A 21,965-nucleotide genomic window follows, 5' to 3' on the forward strand; every position below is an offset into this window, starting at 1 on the left:
AACAGCTTTTGAAAGTGCTAGAGCTGTACAGGGCAGAACCAAAGGTACAAGCCAATTCTGCAAAATCCTAAAATCCAACAAACAATATGTTGTCTATAAGACACCTATCTGAGATCCAAAGACACAAAGAGATTGAAGAGTAAATTAAGAGAAAGAAGATATTCCATGCAAACACAGTAACCAAAAGAGAGCTGGAGTGGTATGTTAATACCAAATAGAATATACTTATAGGCAAAAAAAGATAAGAGAAAAAGGAAAGATGTTATATAATGATAAAAGGGCCAATTCATGAGCAAGGTCAACATTTATAAATATGTATGCAAGTAACAAAATATATGAAGCAAAACCAGACAGAACTGAAGGAAGAAATATAGATAGTTCAATAACAATAGTTGGAAATTTCAAGACATCACTTTCAGTGAAGGAAAGACCAACTAGAAAAATGAAAAAACAGACACCCTGAACAACACTATAAACCAGCCAGACCAAACATACACAGAAGGTGCCATTCAACAGCAGCAGAATGCAAAAGGAATACTCACTAGGCCAATATATTATGCAACAAAAAGTCTCAATAAATTTTAAAAGATTGAAACCACACAAATTGTCTTTTCTGAATACAATAGAATGAAATTAGAAATTGGTAATGGAAGAAAATCTAAAAAAATTCACTAATTTGGTATATAAACAACACACTCTTAAAACAACCCCTGGGTTAAAGAAGAAACCAAAAGGGAAATTACAAAATACTTTGAGAAGAATGAAAACAAAAATATGTCTAAACTTAAAGAATCCAGTAAAAGGAGCACTGAGAGGGAAATTTATACAGCTATAGAAGTCAATATTAATAAAGAAGAAATATCCCATCAATATCCCACCCTCCAAAGTAAGGAAATATTAAAAAGTGGAGCAAACTTAGGGGCACTTGGGTGGCTCAACTGGTTGAGCATCTAACTCTTGATTTCAGATCAGGTCATGATCTCATGGTCATGGAATCACGCCCCCGGTGGGCTCCATGCTCAGCATGGAGTCTGCCTGAGATTCTTTCCTTCTCCATGCCCTACCCCCAGCCCCTCCCTCCCTCCCTCTCTCTCTCAAATAAATAAGTCTTAAAAAAAAAAAAAAAAAGCAGATTTAACCAACAAGTAGAATGAAAGAATAAAGATTAATTACGGTGGCGATAACGTAGAGAACAGAAAAACAACAGAAAGAAATCAAAAGCTGGTAAAATTGATGTCTTTAAGACTAATGAAGGGGAGGGTATCATGCTTAGTGAAATAAGTCAATCAGAGAAAGACAACTATCATATGATCTCCCTGATATGAGGACGTGGAGATGCAACATGGGGGGTAAGGGGGTAGGGGAAGAATAAATGAAACAAGATGGGATTGGGAGGGAGACAAACTATAAGTGACTCTTAATCTCACAAAACAAACTGAGGGTTGCTGGGGGGAGGGGAGGTTGGGAGAGGGGGGTGGGGTTATGGACACTGGGGAGGGTATGTGCTATGGTGAGTGCTGTGAAGTGTGTAAACCTGGCGATTCACAGACCTGTACCCCTGGGGATAAAAATACATTATGTGTTTATAAAAAATAAATAAATAAATAAATAATTTAAAAAAAAAAAAAAAAGACTGATGAAGGAGGGGGAAAAAAGACCAAATTACTAAAATCAGGAATGAAAATGGGGACATTACCTAACAGAAATAAAAAGGAATGTAAAAAGACATTATGAACTTTTAAAAAAATTATTTATTTATTTATTTGACAGAGAGATAGAGAGCACAAGTAGGCAGAACAGCAGGCACAGGGAGACGGAGAAGCAGGCTTTCCGCTGAGCAGGGAGCACAATGCGTGGCTGGATCCCAGGACGCTGGGATCATGACCTGAGCCAAAGGTAGATGCTTAACCAACCGAGCTACCCAAGCAAGCCCCGTTATAAATTTTTAAAAACTAGCTTTACTCAGACATAATTCACATACCACACAATCAACTCACTAAAAGATACAACTGAATGAGTTTTGGTATGTTCCAAGATATGTGCAATCATTACCACAGTAAATTTTAAAACCTTTCTATTACCTCAAATACAAACCCCATACTGGTTAGCTATCATCCCCCTTTGCCTGTTCCTCCTAGCCCTAAGCAAACATTAATCTACTTTCTGTCGCTATAAATCTGCCTGTTCATGATATTCCATATAGTTGGAATTAAATAATATATTGTTTCTTCTCACCTTTTCTCCCCCACCTACCATGTTTTCAACGATGATCCATGAGGTCACGTATGTCAGTACTTCATTCCATTTTATGGTTGAATAATACTCCACTGCAAAACCACATTCTGTTTATCCATTCATCAGCTGATAGACATTTGAGTTGTCTCCACTTTTGGTTGTTATGATTTTGGTGTGTGTATGTGGGGGGGGGGCAACAAATGAGACAATGTATATGAAATAGACAAATTTCTACAAAGAGGCACACTACCAAAACTGACTGAAAGAGAAATAGAAAACCTAAATAGATTAAATAGAAAACCTAAAAACCTAAATAAAAAACCAAAATAGACTAAATAAACCTAAATAGAAAACAAGTAAACAGAGTAAATCAGTTCCTAGAAAACATTAAAGAAAAAAAATCAGGACTTAATGGCTTCCTACATGAATTCCAGCAAACATTTAAAGAAGAATGAGCATCAGTAATTCTCAAAACTTCTCAAAAAAATGAAGAACAATTCTTAACTTATTCTTAGAGGTAAGTACTACCCTGATATCAAACTAGATAGAGTTACCACGAAAAATGAAAAACACTAAACAAATGTCCCTTATGAATACAGATGCAAAAATCCTCAACAAAATACTAGAAGCAAACTAAATTTGGTAAGAGTATTACGTGGAACATTCCCATGATCAATCAAGTGGGACTTATCCCAGAACAGCAAAAGTGGTTCAACAGGCAAGAATCAATTAATACAACATATTTAAAGAAAAATGTAAAAACAACACATGGTCATCTTAATTGATACAGAAAAAGCAGCTGGCGAACTCCAACATGTTTTCCGGATAAAAATATTCAACAAATTACGCATAGAGGGTATTTCCCTAAACTTGATAAAAGGAATCTAGGAAAATCCAATAGCTAACATCATACTTAATAATGAAATGCTTTCCCCTTATGAGTAGGAAAATAATTTCACTTACAAAAGCATTCAGAAGAATAAAATACAAAGGAATAAATTTAATTAAAGGAAATATAAAGCAGGTGCCAAGAGCAAAACAGGCAAGACTAAAAACTTCAAAACAGTGGTTAAATTAAAGAAGATCTAAGTAAATGGAAAACATCCTATGTTCAAGGAATGGAAGACTTTGTATTGCTAAGATGGCAATACTCCCCAAATTGAATGCAAATGAAAACCACTTCACAAACATTCCAGTTGTGTATCCTTTAAAAGCGGGGGTGGGGGGGACAAGTGTTGGTGAAGACATGGAGAAGTCAGAACATTCATATGTCGCTGATGAAAACATAAAATAGTACAACCACTACAGAAAACAGCTGACTAGTTTCTCAAAAAGCAAACATAAAATTACCATTTGATCCAATAATCCCATTCCTAGGTACCGAGAATCAAAAAAAAAAACCCTATATTCACAAAACACCCTGTACCTCAATGTTCATAGCAGCATTATCCAAAATAGTGAAAAAATGGAAACAATACAAATATATGCGAACTGATGAATGGATAAGTAAAATGTGGTGTATCCACTGAAAGAATATTACTCAGCACAGAAAGGAATGAAGTAGTGATTTTATATTACAAATGGATGAACTTTGAAAACCTTATGCTAAGTGAAAGAAGTCAACACAAAAGCCCGCATACTGTATGATCCTATTTACAGGAAATGTATAAAATAGGCAAACCCATAGAGACAGAAAGCAGATTAGTGGTTACCAGGGCTGAGGAGAGAAGAAATGGGAAACACCTGCTTAACTGGTATGGAATTATCTTTTGGGGTGACCAAAGTGTTCTGGAGTTAGATACTGGTGATGGATGCACAACACTGTGAAGCTACTAGACTGTATAACTGTAAGTGATTAAAAAAGAGAATTTTATATGAATTTTACCTCAACTGAAAACAAAAACCAACAAATTTAAACCTAGCTAGCAACATAAAAATTAAAATAATCACAAAGTCCTTTCAAAATTCTTATGTTCACATGCTCAAAACCTAGATCTAAAAACAGGCATCACAGGGCACCTGGCTGGCTCAGTCAGTGGAACGTGTGACTCTTGATCTGAGGGTCTTGATTTTGAGCCCTAGCTGGGTGTAGAGATTACTTAAATAAAAAAATAAATCTTAAAACTTGGCGTCACTGGGGCACCTGGGTGGCTCAGTGGGTTAAGCCTCTGCCTTCAGCTGAGGTCATGATCTCAGGGTCCTGGGAACGAGCCCCACATCAGGCTCTCTGCTCAGCGGGGCACCTGCTTCCCCTTCTCTCTCTGCCTGCCTCTTTGCCTACTTGTGATCTCTATCAAATAAATAAATAATATCTTAAAAAAAAAACAACAACAAAACTTGGCATCAGATACTTCACAGCTGTGATGTTATTAACAGCTCTCAGACAACTTTTAAATTCTATCACCATAAAAGGAAGGGATAAGAGAAAAAAATCATATGCTAATCTTAAGGGACAAGTTGATACTAATCATTGTTCTCAACCTAATAGAAATAAAAAGATATGTAAACAGACATTATGAAATTATAAGCAAACAAACCCAATTGTTTAAGCAAGGTGACAGGAAAATACGACATCTTTTAGCCCTGTCCTTGGGGACAGCTATAACTCACCAAGCTTCTCTGGTTCGTCAGGTCCTGTGCCTGCAATGCAGCTGCTCTCCAGGCCATAGGTGGGATCCACTTTCCCAGAGGCTCGTGCTGCTTCTTGTACTTTCTTGACATGAGCTTCAACCAATTCTAGTGGTACCTCCTCTCGGACCCGAGAAAACTCCTCTGTTCAAGAAAACAAACGGAGCAGTGTGACTTGGTTTTGCACAAATATTTGCTTTAATGTAAACCACTAGGAAATCCAACACATTAGGGTCTTGCACGTAGTCACCTTTCTGAGGACTCAGTCTTAATCTATCCCAGCGAAACAAGAACACCAGATGAGATGGTCATGTAGACTAATGGAATTCTATGATTCTGTGTTTTAACTTAACATGTCACAGTATCTTGCTGTATAAATAGAGATTTCCAAATTTTCATCAATAACAATCAGAATTTCTGCCAAACTTAATCTAACGCTGCAGGCTAAATTGACAGTAAGGCAAACGGCAAGTATTAAATAACCAAAAACCCAAGAAAGGGTTTTATAAGCATGAGAAAGTTCTAATTATAATAAAATTGAATAATGTTAAAAGGTTCTTTGGTTGGTTATGTCAAAGTCCAAATAAATTCAAAAATATACCACAAAAACTGTTTTACCCTCTGATTCTTTTTTTCTTTTTAAAATTTTATTCATTCATTTGACAGACAGAGACCACAAGCAGGCAGAGAGAGAGGAAGGGAAGCAGACTCCCCACTGAGCAGACAGCCGGACATGCGGCTCGATCCCAGAACCCTGGGACCATGATCCGAGCCGAAGGCAGAGGCCCTAACCCGCTGAGCCTCCCAGGCGGTCCCTGCCCCTCCAATTCTTAATAAAGGCTCTTAATTTTAGAACTATTAATATATTACGGGCACCTGAGTGGCTTAGCAGGTTGGGCATCTGCCTTTCGATCTCAGAGTCCTGGGATCAAGCCCTGGGTCAGGATCCCAGCTCAACGGGGAGTCTGCTTCTCCTTCTCCCTCTCCCCCCAAACACCCGTCTTGTCCATGCGCTCTCTCTCAAAGAAATCTTAAAAAAATTGCAATACTTTTAAATATAACTTCAAGGGGTAATGTCTGATTTTCTGCTGTATAACTGAAATGAACATGGCAGCTGATAACACTTAACTCTAGGACAACATGTATACGAAGTAAAGTACTAAACCATGATCTAAAAAGACTATGTTGGCGACGTGGTTCAGGGAAGTCCGTACCCAAAGCTGCTTTTGCTGCAGCAGATGCCACACGAGGGTCCACCACAGATGCCAAAAAAGCAACAGTGCTCATGACTGGGTTTCCTGACTGACTGAAAGGGACAGGCTGGTAAGCTAGGGGCCCCAGGGAAGCATCCGAATTCTCAAGGTAAGGGTCCTCAATAGGAAGCCTCAGAAAGTGGAGGATGCATTCATCCTGAGTACGACTTCCAACGTGCTCTGACACTTTGTTCCAATCATCCTTGTACATCTCCAGGGCCTGCAACAGAAAAACGCAAGGAGCTTTAGTGTCAGGTAAACAGAAACTAATATGTGACAGTGTCAGACGCCTGCGACTGTTCTTTAGATGGGTTTTTAAAAAAATAATGAAAATGATTACATGGTACATAAGAGAACAGGTAGGTCTGATGGCTCTCCTAATTATATTAAATCTCAATCAGGAAAAAAATAAAAATGAATACATACATAAAAGGAAGAGTAACCACCTTTCATTAATACACACAATTGTTTATAAAGAAAATCCGAAGAAATCTATTAAAAAATACCAAAACTAAAAGGTTTGACAAAGTCACAAGACAGATGTGGAATAGAAAAAGTCAATTTTATTTCAATGAAAAGTTTTCAATTGGAAAAAAAGTATTTAAAGTATCATAGAAATGAAACACCTAGGAATAAATATAATAAAGAATGTGTAAGATCAACATGCTGGAAAACATGAAACACACTGAGAGAAATTAAAGACCTAAATAAAGAGTTATACCATGTTCCTCCATTAGCAGTCTCAAAATTAAGATGTCAACTCTCTCTAAACTGAGTAACAGGTTCAATAAAATCCCACACAAACTCAAAGCCTTTTTTGTTAGAAATTAAGAAAATGGAACTAAAATTTATAAAGTGTATAAATTTCCAATTTAAAAATTCATAATTTGTCAGAGAAAAATGTTGAACCCCCCCCCAAAAGTAAAAGCAATCTCCAAGGGGGAGAGGGACAGAATGTTATGAAGAAAATCAAAGAATTGATTGGATAAAAAGACTGTATTTGGTAGTTGATCAAAATTGCTATTCCTAGATGGTTCTCAACCGGGGGCAATTCTGCCTCCTTGGGGACATTCAGTGATGCCTGCAGACATTTCTGGGGATGTGCTACTGGTATTGAATGGGTAGAGGCCACGGATGCTGGTAAACACTGTACAGTTCAGATAAGAGCCCCCACCACAAAAAACGAAAAAACAAAAAAACACCAAAAACCTATCTAGCGCAAATGTGAATTGCAGGAGGCTGAAAAATCCTGCTCTAGAGCCTGATTCACTGATCTGCACTGCGAGATGAGCTTGGGAGATGGTACTTTCCGCATTTATGTAAGTAAATTCTTAACCCAGGGCTCCAACCGCTGCCCCAGGCTTGCCTTCTTGCTGGAGTGGTAGAGGACTCCTCAAAACCCACACTAGCGAATGGTCTTATTCTTTAGATCCCTTGAAAGACAAGGCTAATTCTGGGTTTCCCCTGGATAGCCAGTGACCTCGGGTAGTTCTAGAAGGAATCACTTGGGAAACAAACAAACAAAGACCTAGTTTGTAACAAAAAAGAAAAATTAATCTCTCTCCCTAGGGTCTGTGGGGCCACAAACATATAATTGGGGCTATCTTATGTTTCTGATCATGGGCAGATTTTCTTAGGATACTCTACCATAGTCTTTTCAAACAAACTTATTTTAAAAAAATGTTTTCCTTTATTTTCCTCAGCTAGAGTCAAATAAGAAAGTCCAGGAAGTTTTTTCCAGCGTAGAGCTAAGAAACCCTTTGACATGCAAAATTCAAGAGTCAGTGGCCAGAAAAGCTTAAGACTGAGAAAGAGAAGACCCAAGCCTGGGCACTGACGGCAGCATTATGTAACAGGAAATCGAAGACATGTTTTCAAACTGATAGAAGGACTACGTTAGCCTTTTGTGGCTTCCTAAACTGGTGACTCATTTTCAAGTGACACACATGGAATTCCTCACACGTTTTACAAACTGAATCTACTCAGACAAGTCCCCATTATCATTATCTTATGCAGTACGTTTTTCCCCCAAAACTAATATACAGCCTTCATGTCTACCAATTCAAGGTCTTTTTTTCTTAAAAGATTTTATTTTTATTTATTTGACAGAGATTACAACTAGGCAGAGAGGCAGGCAGAGAGAGAGGAGGAAACAGGCTCCCTGCTGAGCAGAGAGCCCACGGGGCTCTACCCCAGGACGCTGGGATCATGACCTGAGCTGAAGGCAGAGGCTTTAATCCACTGAGCCACCCAGGTGCCCTAAGGTCTTTTTCAAACTGCAATTATTTATCCACTGTGTAGATTCCACACTGGTTAGCTGCAAAACTGAAACTATGCCTCCAAAATCTGTAATAAGACAATGAACTGAACATAACCACGGACAATAACCCCCAGTATTCCAGGCAAGAACTGTGCTTTGATTAGAAACTGTATCAAATAAGGTGTTTTAAAATAAAAGCAGGTGGTCTAAGAATAATCTGAAGCAGTTGAGATGCTGCCTGTGTGATATATTTGTCTAATAAAATGGTGTGACTGGGGGGGACCAGAGAACTTAATGCATCTTCCAGATTTATGTATTTACTAGGAAGAAATTAACTGGCTTTGGTTATAAATCCACTTCATATTCTTAAGCTATTAATTACCCACAAATAAACTACAGAACTAGAAGGTGTTGGTAGTAAATAATACTGCTGGGGAGCCTCTGTATAAGCACAGACAACACCTGTTGATTCAACAACCACTGGACAGGTTCCACCTGCAGGAGAAAAAAATGCACTATTGTGTAAGGATACTGCGGTTTTCTTGGATATGTTCAGGGTAAACAGCAACCCAGCCAGTGTCCTCACTCTGTATTTACTATTCACTATTTTTTTTTTAACTATTCACTATTCTTAAATGTGATAATGAATGAGTAGATGAGAATACATTAAAATGGTGGTAAAAACTCAAAAAGAAGAAATCCTTTTGAATTTTAATCCAGAGAGAGAGATAGAGAGATATTTGAAAAAATAAGGAAAAGTAAAAGAGGGGTATAAAAAAAAGAAAAGGAAGTTGTGGGTTTTTGTTTTTTGTTTTTTTTTAAAGATTTATTTATTTATCAGAGAAAGAGAGAGAGAGAGAGAGCGCGCGCGCGCGCGTGCACGCACACAATCAGAGGGAACAACAGGCTCCCTAGATGTGGGACCCGATCCCAGGACCCTGAGATCATGACCTGAGCCAACAGCGTCCCGAAAAGGAAGTTGTTAGTGCAACACTAGAACTTCTTAAAAATACAACTGTTGGAACAATTCAAAAAACCAAATTAAAGCGATAGAGAACCATGAGCCATCAGCAGGTCCAGTGTATCTCAGTGTAGGCTAAAGACCTATGGCACACCACTCTTGCAGAGGGGCCCAGAGAGCAAAGAATTTTCCTAGTAACAATAAGACACCGCTGCCTTTTCGTTACAACATCTGCCCGGTAGGTGCTACAGCAGCTGTGAGTGAGCCGCCCCACCTCAGCATGAATCAAGGCAGTGGCGCTGGACTATCTTCAGAGTCGATCTAGTGTTCATTGCCATATCCTCACAAAAGTAATCCAAATTCACTTTAAATTTATTAATTTTATGAATCCAAACATCAAAGTCCGCTTGTTTCAGTGTTTGGTACTATGAAATGTGAGGTACATGAGGGAACTAAAAATCAACCATCCAAGCATAACAGCGGGCCGAAGGAAAAGGACTGAAGCCACCCAGGTACCCCTATTTCTTCCCATTTTGAGTGGGGATATGAAGCTGGGGTACAAACCAGCCTTCCTGTGACCGGAAGAGAACACACTGGGACAGAACATGGACATCTTAAAGAAGGTGGAACTAAACAACAGAAAAGCTAGGAACCTGATGATATACTTGAAGAATGAAAAGAATGTTAGAGGGGCACCTGGGTGGCTCACTCAGTTAAGCCTCTGCCTTTGGCTCAGGTCATGCTCTCAGGGTCCTGGGATGCAGTACGAGCTGGGCTCTCTGCTCAGCCCAAAGTTGGCTTCTCCCTCTCCTCTGCCCCTCCCCACCACTTGTGCATATGACCTGTACTCTCTCTCTCAAATAAGTAAATAAAACCATTAAAAAGAGAAAAAAAAGTTGGAACCGCCAATCTGAAGACAGCCAGTTGAACAAAAAAACCCAACGTCCTTATGGTTTAAGGACATAAGGCTGCTAGATTAGATTTTCTGTTCTTTGTAGGCAAAAGTGGGGAAAGTGAGATTTTCTGTTCTTTGTAGGCAAAAGCATTCCTAAGAGTTAAACAGTAAACTTCCTCACTGAGTCCTAATTTAGCTCTCACATGCACATTCTACCCACAAATACTAAGTAGTGTTCACAGTCTTCACTCTACCCAATGATTGTTCTAGGACAAGATAAATGGTCCTTCTTCAGAAATGGCTGATAAACATGGAACCTAATAGTCTGTATTTCTTACCTTCCATGCAAAAATAATTGTTAAGATCTACTTGTGTATGAATTTGCAAGAATCTCTAAGACATGAAGAAATCCAAAAAGCATTCAACAAGCTGACTGGCAGGTATCTTGAATTACCATTGGTTTAGTGTTCTGCTTTCAAGAACAAAATAATATTTTCAGGGACAGATGTCTTTATCTACTTCTCTGGAATCATTCTGGGAAATACAGAGGTTGTGGACTCAAATGCATGTAAGCACTAGAGAACAAATCGACAATGACCAAGGTAGACTAAGTTTAAAGAAAACTGGGATTTGACGAAACATTCCACTTCCAAGTAACACCTGCTACTCGAGGAGAGCCAACTACTGCTCCATGGGAATGAGCTGCCAGAATTACCACATCTTCCAATTTTGGAGGAAAAATTAGAAATCTAGACTACTTTTGCAAAGCTCTAGCTATTTGTTTCATGCTGGCAAAGATTTAAAATAAACACAATAACCCAACCTGGGCCAAAAGAACAAGTATCCAGGCTCGATCTTCCCTACTGATAGCCAGTACATCACTTCAGGGTGTGAGGTGTGATATTTAACGACGGCCCAAGAAACTTCTATTAAAACTCAATACATGGTTCAAAAAACTTCAGGATAAATTCCGAAGGTATATTTCAAATGTGAGTCACACAGACTAAGCACCCATCTCCTGTGTGGTAACGGGACTCTGCTATTAACGTGCTTACCTCCAGGAGCAGAAGGGTTTCCTGTTCAGTCCATTCTCTTCCAGCACTGGCACCTTTACTCTAAAGAAACAAAACCGGAAATTAGGTACTCGTTTCCTAAAGGCTGATATGGAGCTCAGGAGGAGTCCCTTCTATGCAGAGGGAGCTGTTTTATGCAAACAACCAAATAAACACTTAATAAATAAAATAATAAATAAAACACTTAAAGGACCCTAAACTTCCAGCAGAAAGGCAGACCTATTTCAATGATTTCTTGCTGTCTATCAAGGACTCATAGACCACTCAGACATATTATTTCTATTATTTTGATAAAGATACCTTTTGAAGCTACAAAGGCTACATTTTAATGTATACCATGAATTGGCTATGAAATTATCCATAATACAAATATTTGGTATAACTTGAAGGAAGCACTTTTTCCAAGATTCAAAGATAAATTATACTACATATAAAATTACTCTGAGGGATTCTTGATTCCAACTGCAACAAGTTCAGATTCTCAATTTTATCACCTCTTGATTAAAATAATTACCAAGTGATTCCTTAAACTTCTAATCACTCCTTGTATAAGAATCCCTTTAACTGCCAATTCACATGAACATGGGGGGAGAAGAAAGACAATTTTGTGTTACATAAAAATTAAGATTTATCAATTGATTCATACTTCTTGAGTTGGTAGGCCCTGCTCCATTCACAGACTGGCAGAGGACAGGATGTGTGGTATACCTGCCATTATTCTTCACCTATAAATGTTACCAATTCAAAATATACATTCTAACATATCCCTTCTCTGAAAACTCTATTTTGGAAGATTAGAATTTAATAAGTCAAGAGAAAATGTCTATGGTCTGTGATTTCCTTGATTGTGATAATAGAGCTTCTCAAGTTATTTGACTCAACACTTCTGTGTAACTGTACTAAATACTATGGGTAAAAATGAAATTATGACTTGCTAGATTTCCAAGGTATTCCATACATATCATTCTGAAATTTTTGCAAAAAAAAGTACTAAAAATAACTAGTCCTTTAACTAGAGAATAAAGAGAAATGGAAGCATTGTAGAATTCAAGTCTGACGCACGATGCTGAGAGGGAAAAAAATGCATATAGCTATAATTCATAACACACTGTTCAGATTCCTTAAGGATTCTAATAACCAATGTTCATCTTTTAGTGAACCAACCTCAGAAGTGACCATCAATCAGATCTGGAGCTCCAAGAGGATGAATATTCATTAACACTTCACCTAAATCCTAAAGGCAAACCCGACTACAGGAAAGATCCATACAATCTACATGTGACGGCATTTACTGGGGACGTGCAGAGCGAGCATTTCTCCACCTCCCAGTCACATGGTATAGTTTTTCCTCTTGATAAAAACTGGTTCTGAGAAGAGTGCATCATCTTAACAGGGCCCATGAGATGATTGTGGGGGTTTCTGCACAGTTGTAAAAATTTTTTCTTTTGTACTTACTGGGGTAGAATGTATGTACAATAAAATACCCACATCTTTTCACATATACACCCATGTAACAATGTAACAACCACTCAAATCAACATCCAAGGGGTCTCTCCTTTAAACCTCAAGTTGACAGCAACTCACAGACGTACACATTACTCCCAATTCTATAATCACAGGCTAGTTTTACTTGGATATGAACTTTGTAAAACCATTCAGTATGAGTTTGTGGGTCTGGCTTAATATTATGTCAATGACATTCAACCACACTCTTTACATGGAGGAGATCAATTCTTTTCATTTCTGTGTTAATATTACATTGTCTTAATAAACCACCATTTATCCACTATATGCTTGATTAATCACTGTTTACAGTTTTCAGCTATCCTGGATAAGGCTGCTAAGAACATTCATGCCATTTTTTTAATATATCCATTCTTTAAAAAACTGATTTATCTTATTTATATAGCTAGGAGCTCAGTGACTGGGTGTGTTTATATATATTTAGTTACAACACTGTTTCCTCCACTTTTATTTCCTGATAGAGTTTGTATAGGTTGGTATTATTTTTTCCTTAAATGTTTGGTACAGGGATGTCTGGGTGGCTCAGTTGTCTGGGCATCTTCCTTTGGCTCAGGTCATGATCCCAAGGTCCTGGGACTGAGTCCTGAGTCGGGTTCCCTGCTCAGCAGGGAGTCTGCTCCTCCCTCTGCCTGCTACTCCCCGTTTGTGCTCTGACAAATAAATACATTTTTACCAAAAATGTTTGGTACAAAAGCATCAACAGAATCATCTGGGCCTAGAGTTTTGTATTTAGGAAGGTGTTTCACTACATATAGATATAACAGACACAAGGCTATCTAAGTGCATTAGTTTCCTGTGGCTACTGTAATCAAATTATCACAAACCTGATGTCCTAGAATAATGAAAATTCATTCTCTCATAGCTCAGGAAGTTGGAAGCCCAAAATCAATACAACTCAGACAAAAGTCTTGATGTTAGCAGGGCCATACTCTCTCTGGATGCTCTCGGAGAGAATTCATTCTACACCTCTTCTGCTTTCTGGTGGCTGCTTTGAACTCCTTAGTTTGTAGCCACCTCATTTTAACTGGTGCCCTTCCCTCCTCCTCTTTTTTTTTTTTTTTTTAAAGATTTTATTTATTTATTCATGAGACAAAGACAGAAACAGGGAAGCAGAGGCAGAGGGAGAAGCAAGCTCTCCATGTAGCAGGGAGCCAGATGCAGAACTCATTCCCAGGACCCTGGGATCATGACCTGAGCCAAACACAGACACCTACCCAATGGAGCTACCCAGGTGCCCTGTCCTTTCCTCTTCTGTCTGCCAATCTCTCAACATTCATCAAAGAACACATATCATGGGGGCGCCTGGATGGCTCAGTCAGTTAAGCCTCTGACTCTTGATCTCAGCTCAGGTCATGATGATCTTAGGGGGGTGGGAATGAGCCCCACATCAGGCTCCCCACTGGGCAAGAAACTTGCTTAAGATTCCCTCCCTCCAATAAATAAATAAAATCTAAAAAAATAAAAAATAAAAAAAAAATCCCTCCCCCCTTTTCTAATCTGTAATTTGTGTCTTCTCTTTTCTTCTTGATCACTCGGGTTAGAGGCTTGTCAAACTTATTCATCCTTTAAAATAACCATCTCCTTATTTCATTCATTTTCTACAGTTTTTCTGGTTTTGGTTTCTAGATTAATTCTGCTGTGGTTAGCCAACCACATTTATATCACATGTATGAAATCATAAATCACATTTTATAGTATCACTCCTTTAAAACTGAGACCCATTCTATGGCTCAGAACTGAAAATACTTTGGAGAATGTTCCCCAAGAACTTTAAAAGAATGGTGTTTTCAGGCCTCCTGAGTGGCTCAGTTGGTTAACCACCTGCTTCAGCTCAGGTCATGATCTCCGGCTCCTGGGCTCAAGCACCACATCGGGCTCTGCTCAGCAGCAAGTCTGCTTTTCCCTCTTCTTCCCCAATCCCAGCTCGTGTCCCCTCTCTCAAATAAATAAAATCTTTTAAAAAAAAAAAAAAGGAATTTGTTTTTATTGTTATTTTGCATAGAGCGTTCTACATACCAAATAGGTCATATTGGTTCACAGTCTTGGTCTAAATCTTCTCTACTGACTTTCAACCTACTTGTTCTATCAATTACTGAGAACGGGTTAATGAAATTTCCAACAATAATTTTATGTCTGCCTATTGCTCCTTTCTAGTCTGTCAGTTTTTGCTTTACGTATTTTGAATTTTGTAAATTAACTTTACACATCCTTAGGACAATTATGTCCTTTTGATTAACGCTTTTATCATTACGAAATGTCCACAGTTTAATCCTGGTAAAATAACTTGTCCTAATGTCTACGTTTGCTAATATTAACATAATGACTCTCTTGCTCTTCTGATTAGTATTTGGAAGGTATGTCTTTTCTTATCCTTTTATTTTTATATTTCAAGTGGATTTCTTGTAGGCAATATACGCTTGTACTTTTTTTAATGCAAAGTGACAGCTTCTGCTGCTTAATGGGAATATTACAACCACTTACACATAAGGTTACGGCTACCCCCGTGGACATATGTACACCTACCATCTTGCCATATTCTACTTAGTACATCTATCCCCTGCCTTTCTCATTCTTTCCCTTTTATGGAGTAACTTTTTTTGGAGTCTTGCTGTTTTTATCTCCGTCATTAACTTAATAGTTATGGGTCTTTACATACTCTGTGATTCGCAATACTCATGTCTAACTCGCCATGGTGTACCCTCAAATACTACATTACACATACTGTCTAGTAAAGAAACGATAATGCACTATACTTCCATTTTCCCTTCCTATGCCTTGAGCCCTGTTTGCTTGTTAACATTCACATGTTGTAAACCTAAAGATATGCGCGTATCATTCTTAGTCTGAAAAATCTATTACCACTTTCTTAAAGTACAAATGAGGAGAAAACCTCTTTTCACTGACACACGTGTTGACCTCTTCTGGCCCTCATTCTTCCACATAGATCCAGGCCTTTTCCAAAAATGCTTTGCCAAAGTATTACATAGTTTAATGTGAATCAGCATTTTGATCACACTTCTAAAAGATACCAGGATTTCAACTTCACATAATGGTCATTTTTCTGCCATTTTTGTCATTTCTACATGTTATGAACTCCCCAAAATAATCACTGCTTCAACAGTCCACATTCCTTTATACTTAACCGCACATTCCTTTTTTTCCTGCGACTGCTTCCTTTCTAGTCACACGCATCCATAAGGGACCAGAGACCCTCATCCTGAAAAACTCCCCTTGGTTTTGCTACACTGTGTGCTAGTGACGCCCTCACACACTTCTCGATGTCGTTGCTGCCCTTTCCCTCCTGAAAGATACTTTACTGCAAACACAACTGCAGAATTTTTATATGAATGTTATTTAAAACATTTCGGCTTCAGCATTTTAAAATATTATGTTGTCCCCCTCTGGCTTCTGTCATTTCTGTTGACAAGTCAGACATCAGTTTTATGATTGTTCCTTTGAATTTAAAGTGTCCTTCTCCAACCCCAATGACCCCCCACAAAGTGGCTGTTTTTAAGACGTTAGTTTTTAAGATAAGTTTAAGTGTGATGGGCCTGAATGTGGTTTCCTCTGTATCCAAACTGAATCTGTTCAGACTCATGAACTGATAACTTTTTTTTTTTAAGATTTTGTGTATTTATTTATTTTTTTGACAGAGAGAGAGAGAGAGATCCTAAGTAGGCAGAGAGAGGCAGGCAGAGAGAGAGAGGGAGAAGCAGGTTCCCTGCTGAGCAGAGAGCCCGATGTGGGGCTCGATCCCAGGACCTGATCAATGACCTGAGCCAAAACCCACTGAGTCACCCAGGTGCCCCATGATATCTTTTTTTAATCAAAAATGTTTAGCCATTAAATCTTCAAATATCACTTTTGCTTCATTCTTTCTCTTCCTACAGGTCTCTAAAGATAAATATGAATTCTTTTTATAGTAGCTCATATGTCCCTTGCGTTCTGTTCCTTTGTCCCCCTCCTTCACCCTCAACCAATTTCTTTTTCTCTTGGTGCTTCAGTTTCAATATATCTACTTCCTGTCTGAGCTCACTAATACTGTCTTCTGTTGTGTTCAGCCTGTTGCTAAAACCATCAAAGAGTTAATTTCAGGCGTATTTTTGTTATACAATATTCATTTGATTCTTCCTATAGATTCCAAATATGGTGAAATTCTCCACTTTTTCTTGTTTTAACATATTAATCAGTTACTTTAAAATACCTATATTCTAACCATACAGAAAAAATGGTAAGGTAAGTGATTGTTATTTTATAAAATGCCAGCAGGTTAAGTGGAATGCACACCTTCTTACGAAAAATGACAACTCTTAGAAGAAGGACAAAGAAGAGGACATGCTAGATTGCAGCCCAGCTGTACCTAGAAAAAAGTCCTTACCTTTGCTAAGGTTTTCTTGGAGTAAATGTCAGTACGAAGACCAAAGTTCTGCAAATCAATTGGTTTTTCCTTGTTCTTCTCAGGAAAATTTAACATCTGCTGAGCAGCAGGGACCTACAAGTCAGAAAAATGATAAATGGCTGTATTAACCTCCACAAAGTCAAGGGGATAGAAATTTTTAAAGCACTGTTTAACAATGGCACGTAAGGAGATAAAAAAAAAAAAAAAAAAAACCCACACCATCACCCTATACTTCCAACATTTCAACATTACTGTATAAGCAACATTTTTTACCTCTATTAAATCCCAGAGAAAACAGATAATAAGTTTTCTTTAATATGGTCTCCCATTTCATGTGAATTATACTTTATACCTTCAACTCATGTTATTCTAACTTAAGGCTATATAAAATATGGTTAACATACTCATCTTCTCAAGAATATGTGTATGGATGTCCACTTTCCAAATGTTAGGAAGGGGGAAAAGTTTCACACAATCAGTGTATAGTGTAATGATGCCGCCTAATATTAGGTTATTAGTATAATAATAACTAATAGTCAATTATAATAATATTAGTGTAATAATTAAGTTACCTGAGGTGATCGAAGATGTAGAGGGACAAGCCCAGAGGGGGTATCAGCTAACACATTAAAATGAGGAGTAGGAGGAGGTCCCATAGCCATGGGTCTACTTTCTGGATCCACTTGGTAATTAACAAGCCCCCACTGCTCTAAAAAGGCATGAACCCTGGAAGAGTAAAGTTCTGGAAGTTAAAATCTAGAGAATGTACCCCATCTCCTTCGTAATCATCATCACATTTCATTAAAAAAATAAGAACAACAGAACAAGTAAATGTCCTCTGTAGGCTATGAACCATCACAAAGTTAACTGACAAGTCTGGTTTGTTATATGAGGGACAATTTCTAAACACTCAATGTTGACAGCATAGCACCCCAAAACCTAGTACAAAGCCCAATTATTTCAATCACAGAAATAAGAGAAGAAATGTTCACGTAAGTCCACAGTGAAAGAACTCATACACAAACCAAACTCAAGCAGGAGATTCACATTTGATGTGTTTCTTTAGACAGATCCAGTGGACAGAGCTTATTCACTCTCCTGCTCAACTCACTCTCAATCCCTGGTCATTCTAGGATTTCATTATAAAATAAAATAAGTCAATTGTAAAATCTTAAAACGAGGAGAAAACGCCAAGCTATTAAACACATTCAACCCCTAAATAAAAGACATTTGATTAAGGTGTTTTATTAACAAAGAAAACATCAAGTGTAAGCATTCAAACATTAAACAGCAGGGCATCGGTAACCTCTTGAAGTGAAGCGTCTGAGAAAAAGTCAGGCGTTTTACCTCATCACAGCACACACGTCTCCAGTCAAGTTCCTCCGACAAGCAGTGCTGGTTAAATATTCTTGGGGGTTTAGGCGATATGTGTCAATCATAAAATTTCGATATGCCAAGTATCTAAAAAGCAGTGGCAAAATTCATAAGGTGGACACACATCCTTTCAGAAATAATAACTCACAGAGCCAAAAATCATCACATTCCTCACAACCAAATCCAACAAAAAGTTAATATTCCAACCAACAACAGTATTGAGTACTTACAGTCATGAACATAACCAGGTATAAGAACCCTTAATAGGCAAAACAACTATTTACTAATATTTAACAACAATAAGTAAAATGGAGTAAAATCTGATGAAGTTAATATGAAGTAACACAGGGGCACTTGGCTGGTTCAGTTGGTAGAGCAAGCGACTCTTGATCTCAGGGACATGAGTTGGAGACCCACACTCGGCACAGAGTTTACACTAAAAATAATAATAATAATAATAGTAGTAGTAATAATGTGAACTAACATAAATACAGAAGTGGTCACAGGGGTATATGGATAAATCATCAGTTCCCTGCAGAATTTGCAAATGACACCTGGTTACTTAGGCTGTCTCCCTAACTACTGTGTATCCATCCATAATTCATTTACACCTCACAACTTCTCCATAAGGTAGGGTGTACTATCATTTCATTTATCAATGAGCAAACTTAAGCACGGATTAAAGAATGTGTCCTAGACCACGGCTGGTTAAATGTAGAGACAGAATTCAACACAGGGGGTGGGGGGGGGGGGGAGTTGGCACTCTGGAATCTATGCTCTTAACACACGATGTGTCTTATTTCTAGATTCTTCCTACAGCCACATGTGAATCTGGTTCCAACAATGGCTATATATCCAGCTAGACGAGGATTAAAACCCATGAGGCCAAAATCAAAGCTAAGACAAAAACAGATTAAAAAAAGAAAAGAAAAACTGAAATTCTGAGTCACAGTAAATTTCACAACATACCCAAACATTTCTACAACAAAATATTTAAAATAAGAGTGTTGAGATGCTAGAGACCCAGCAAAAGTTCTTGCCACAAAAGTCAAACAAAAATCTGGCAGGTTAAGGATAGCTACATCAGAGTAGAAAAGGTCTGCTCAAAAAAGGTCTTGTATAAGCACAGGTGGATAAACAAAGACCGAAAGGTAAATGTTTAAATTTAAGCAGACTAAACTGCTAAACTGTGCTTGTAAACAGAAGACTGTCAAGAACCGTAAGTATCTATACAAATGTTGGCAATCAGCATGTTAGCTAGAAGAATATACCATGTCTAACTAAATGGAAAAACTAAAAGGGTTTCTTATGCCAACTCTCTGATTGTGGTTTTAAATGAAACCTTACAGCTTTGTCATGGAAAGGCAAGAATTATCTCTGACATCTAAACTTAAACTCTCAAACTATCATGGACAATCTATTACAAGAAAATACTTATTATTCAATTATCTGTATTCTAACATGTGTTTTATGTGGAAAATTATCCTTCCCTAACAACTGAAACATGAGACATCTATTTGTGAAATCACATAAGCATAACAAACAATGAATTAATGCTATAAAGACAATATACAGAAAAGTATTTTACAATATGATAGGTGTGGATTTATTTTTAGGGGGAAGGGTTTCCAGAAACATGTATTTAAGGGTCACAAGGCAAAGGGAAAAATACTTCCTAACAAGATTCTTCCATCCATGTTTTTCTATTTCCAATGTAAAAGCACAGCAATGCTTATATAATTAAGATTGATTTATAGGCAGCTGTGACATCATATTTGGCATTCTTTGAATTACTTGTCATTCATCAGGAAAATAAGATAAAAATAAGATAAAGATGTCACTTTCTCCTGGTTATTTATATATATATATATATATATATATATATAAAAAATCTATTACACATAGGTACATACAAGGTGGAAACTGTTTGGGAGAAACCTGAACCCATTTTGTGAATGCCTGTTACCGAATTCAATTTTAGCTATAAGAGCTGAACTGCATGTAGTTCAGGGTTGTAGGTTCAAGATGCAAATGAAAGAAAAAAATCTAGAACAATTCCCTTTACAACAAGGAATTCTGTGTGGCTGAGATATGAACACGGTTCTGGATGGAATAACAACACATTTGCAGACTTCTACACATTAGCAAAAATGAACTCAGAAGTATCCTTTTAAAAACCCCTGACCAAAACATTCAAATGAACAATTTTTCTAGACACTGAACCCATTCTAAAGTAAGTAACAGTATTAAGATTACATCTTAACATTTCACTCACATTTCTGGAGTCTTGGATTTGTTTTTCCCATTGAAAAACTCAGGAAGAGCACGCCGTTCAATCACGTGAATACTGGGGAATAAAAAATAAAAAGTGCTCTTAGAAAAATGAAATCTTGAAATTTGAACTAAGTTTGTTTAATTTTCAAAGTAAAATTGTAATTCCAAAAACTGAACATTATTTTCAGAACTTAATTGTTTTGGGGCACCTGGGGGGCTTAGTCATTAAGCGTCTGCCTTCAGCTCAGGTCATGATCCCAGGGTCCCGGGATCAAGCCCCACATCGGACTCCCTGCTTCTCCCTCTCCCACTCCCCCTGCTTGTGTTTCCTCTCTCACTGTGTCTCCCTCTGTCAAATAAATAAATAAAACCTTAAAAAAAAAAGAAAAAAGAACTTAATTGTCTTGTATAAGTTCTATGTATTAACAACAGAAAGCCTTCCCCTTCTCACCCTCAAAACTTATAGTTTTTCCATTCCCATACTCAAACTCAAAAACTTCTATCAACACATTGAAAGCTATGTATTGTATTATGTTCTTGACATAACACATCATAAGTAGATGATGAGCAACAAAATACAAAGAGTTCACTGGAAATGGCCAGACATCACAGCAGCTGGCATGGCAACAAACTGATGAAGCAAATGACCAGCCAAAAGACGATGGAATTTACCAATAAGCAGTTTCTTGGGCTCTTAACATCAATGAGCCCTTTTGCCCAGCCCTCAAAGAGTTTGTGCTGAACTGAATTTTTTTTTTAAAGATTTTGGTAATCTACTGCCTTTAAAAAGATTATAGAACTAAGTTTTAATAGTGAGATAAAGGCACTGGTAATTTTATAAAGTGTTACAGATGATAAGCTCTAGAGACCAGGTAAAAATCAGGTCTAAGGCACGATACAAATGACCCAACCCTGCATACAGTACAAAGGTTCTGACACTAATACTAATCAATGTTTTTACTGTTGACACTTTATAGTTTCTCAGTTGCTGTCCAGATATGCAGTATGTACTGGTTATGCAGGGAAGAACAGATCAATAATTGTGACTGTAACTACGGGCATTGTCTGGCTGGCTTAGTCAGTAGAGCC

The 21,965-nt window shown here is 37.7% G+C and overlaps 1 protein-coding gene across 3 annotated transcripts in view; it reads right to left on the reverse strand.

The window, feature by feature from the left end:
• SMARCC1 (SWI/SNF related, matrix associated, actin dependent regulator of chromatin subfamily c member 1) overlaps positions 1–21,965 on the reverse strand; it is a 173,022-nt gene that overhangs the window by 64,666 nt on the left and 86,391 nt on the right. For all 3 annotated transcript variants that reach the window (XM_045991006.1, XM_045991005.1, XM_045991007.1), the window contains exons 15-21: positions 20,878–20,949; positions 18,576–18,689; positions 17,801–17,954; positions 17,208–17,321; positions 11,288–11,347; positions 6,078–6,336; positions 4,846–5,007 (exon numbers count right to left, since the gene is read on the reverse strand). In XM_045991006.1, coding sequence (XP_045846962.1) covers positions 4,846–5,007; positions 6,078–6,336; positions 11,288–11,347; positions 17,208–17,321; positions 17,801–17,954; positions 18,576–18,689; positions 20,878–20,949 — 935 coding nt within the window. The remainder of the gene's footprint in view (positions 1–4,845; positions 5,008–6,077; positions 6,337–11,287; positions 11,348–17,207; positions 17,322–17,800; positions 17,955–18,575; positions 18,690–20,877; positions 20,950–21,965) is intronic.

Source organism: Meles meles, chromosome 20, assembly GCF_922984935.1.
Source record: "Meles meles chromosome 20, mMelMel3.1 paternal haplotype, whole genome shotgun sequence".
Taxonomy (NCBI): Eukaryota; Metazoa; Chordata; class Mammalia; order Carnivora; family Mustelidae; genus Meles; species Meles meles.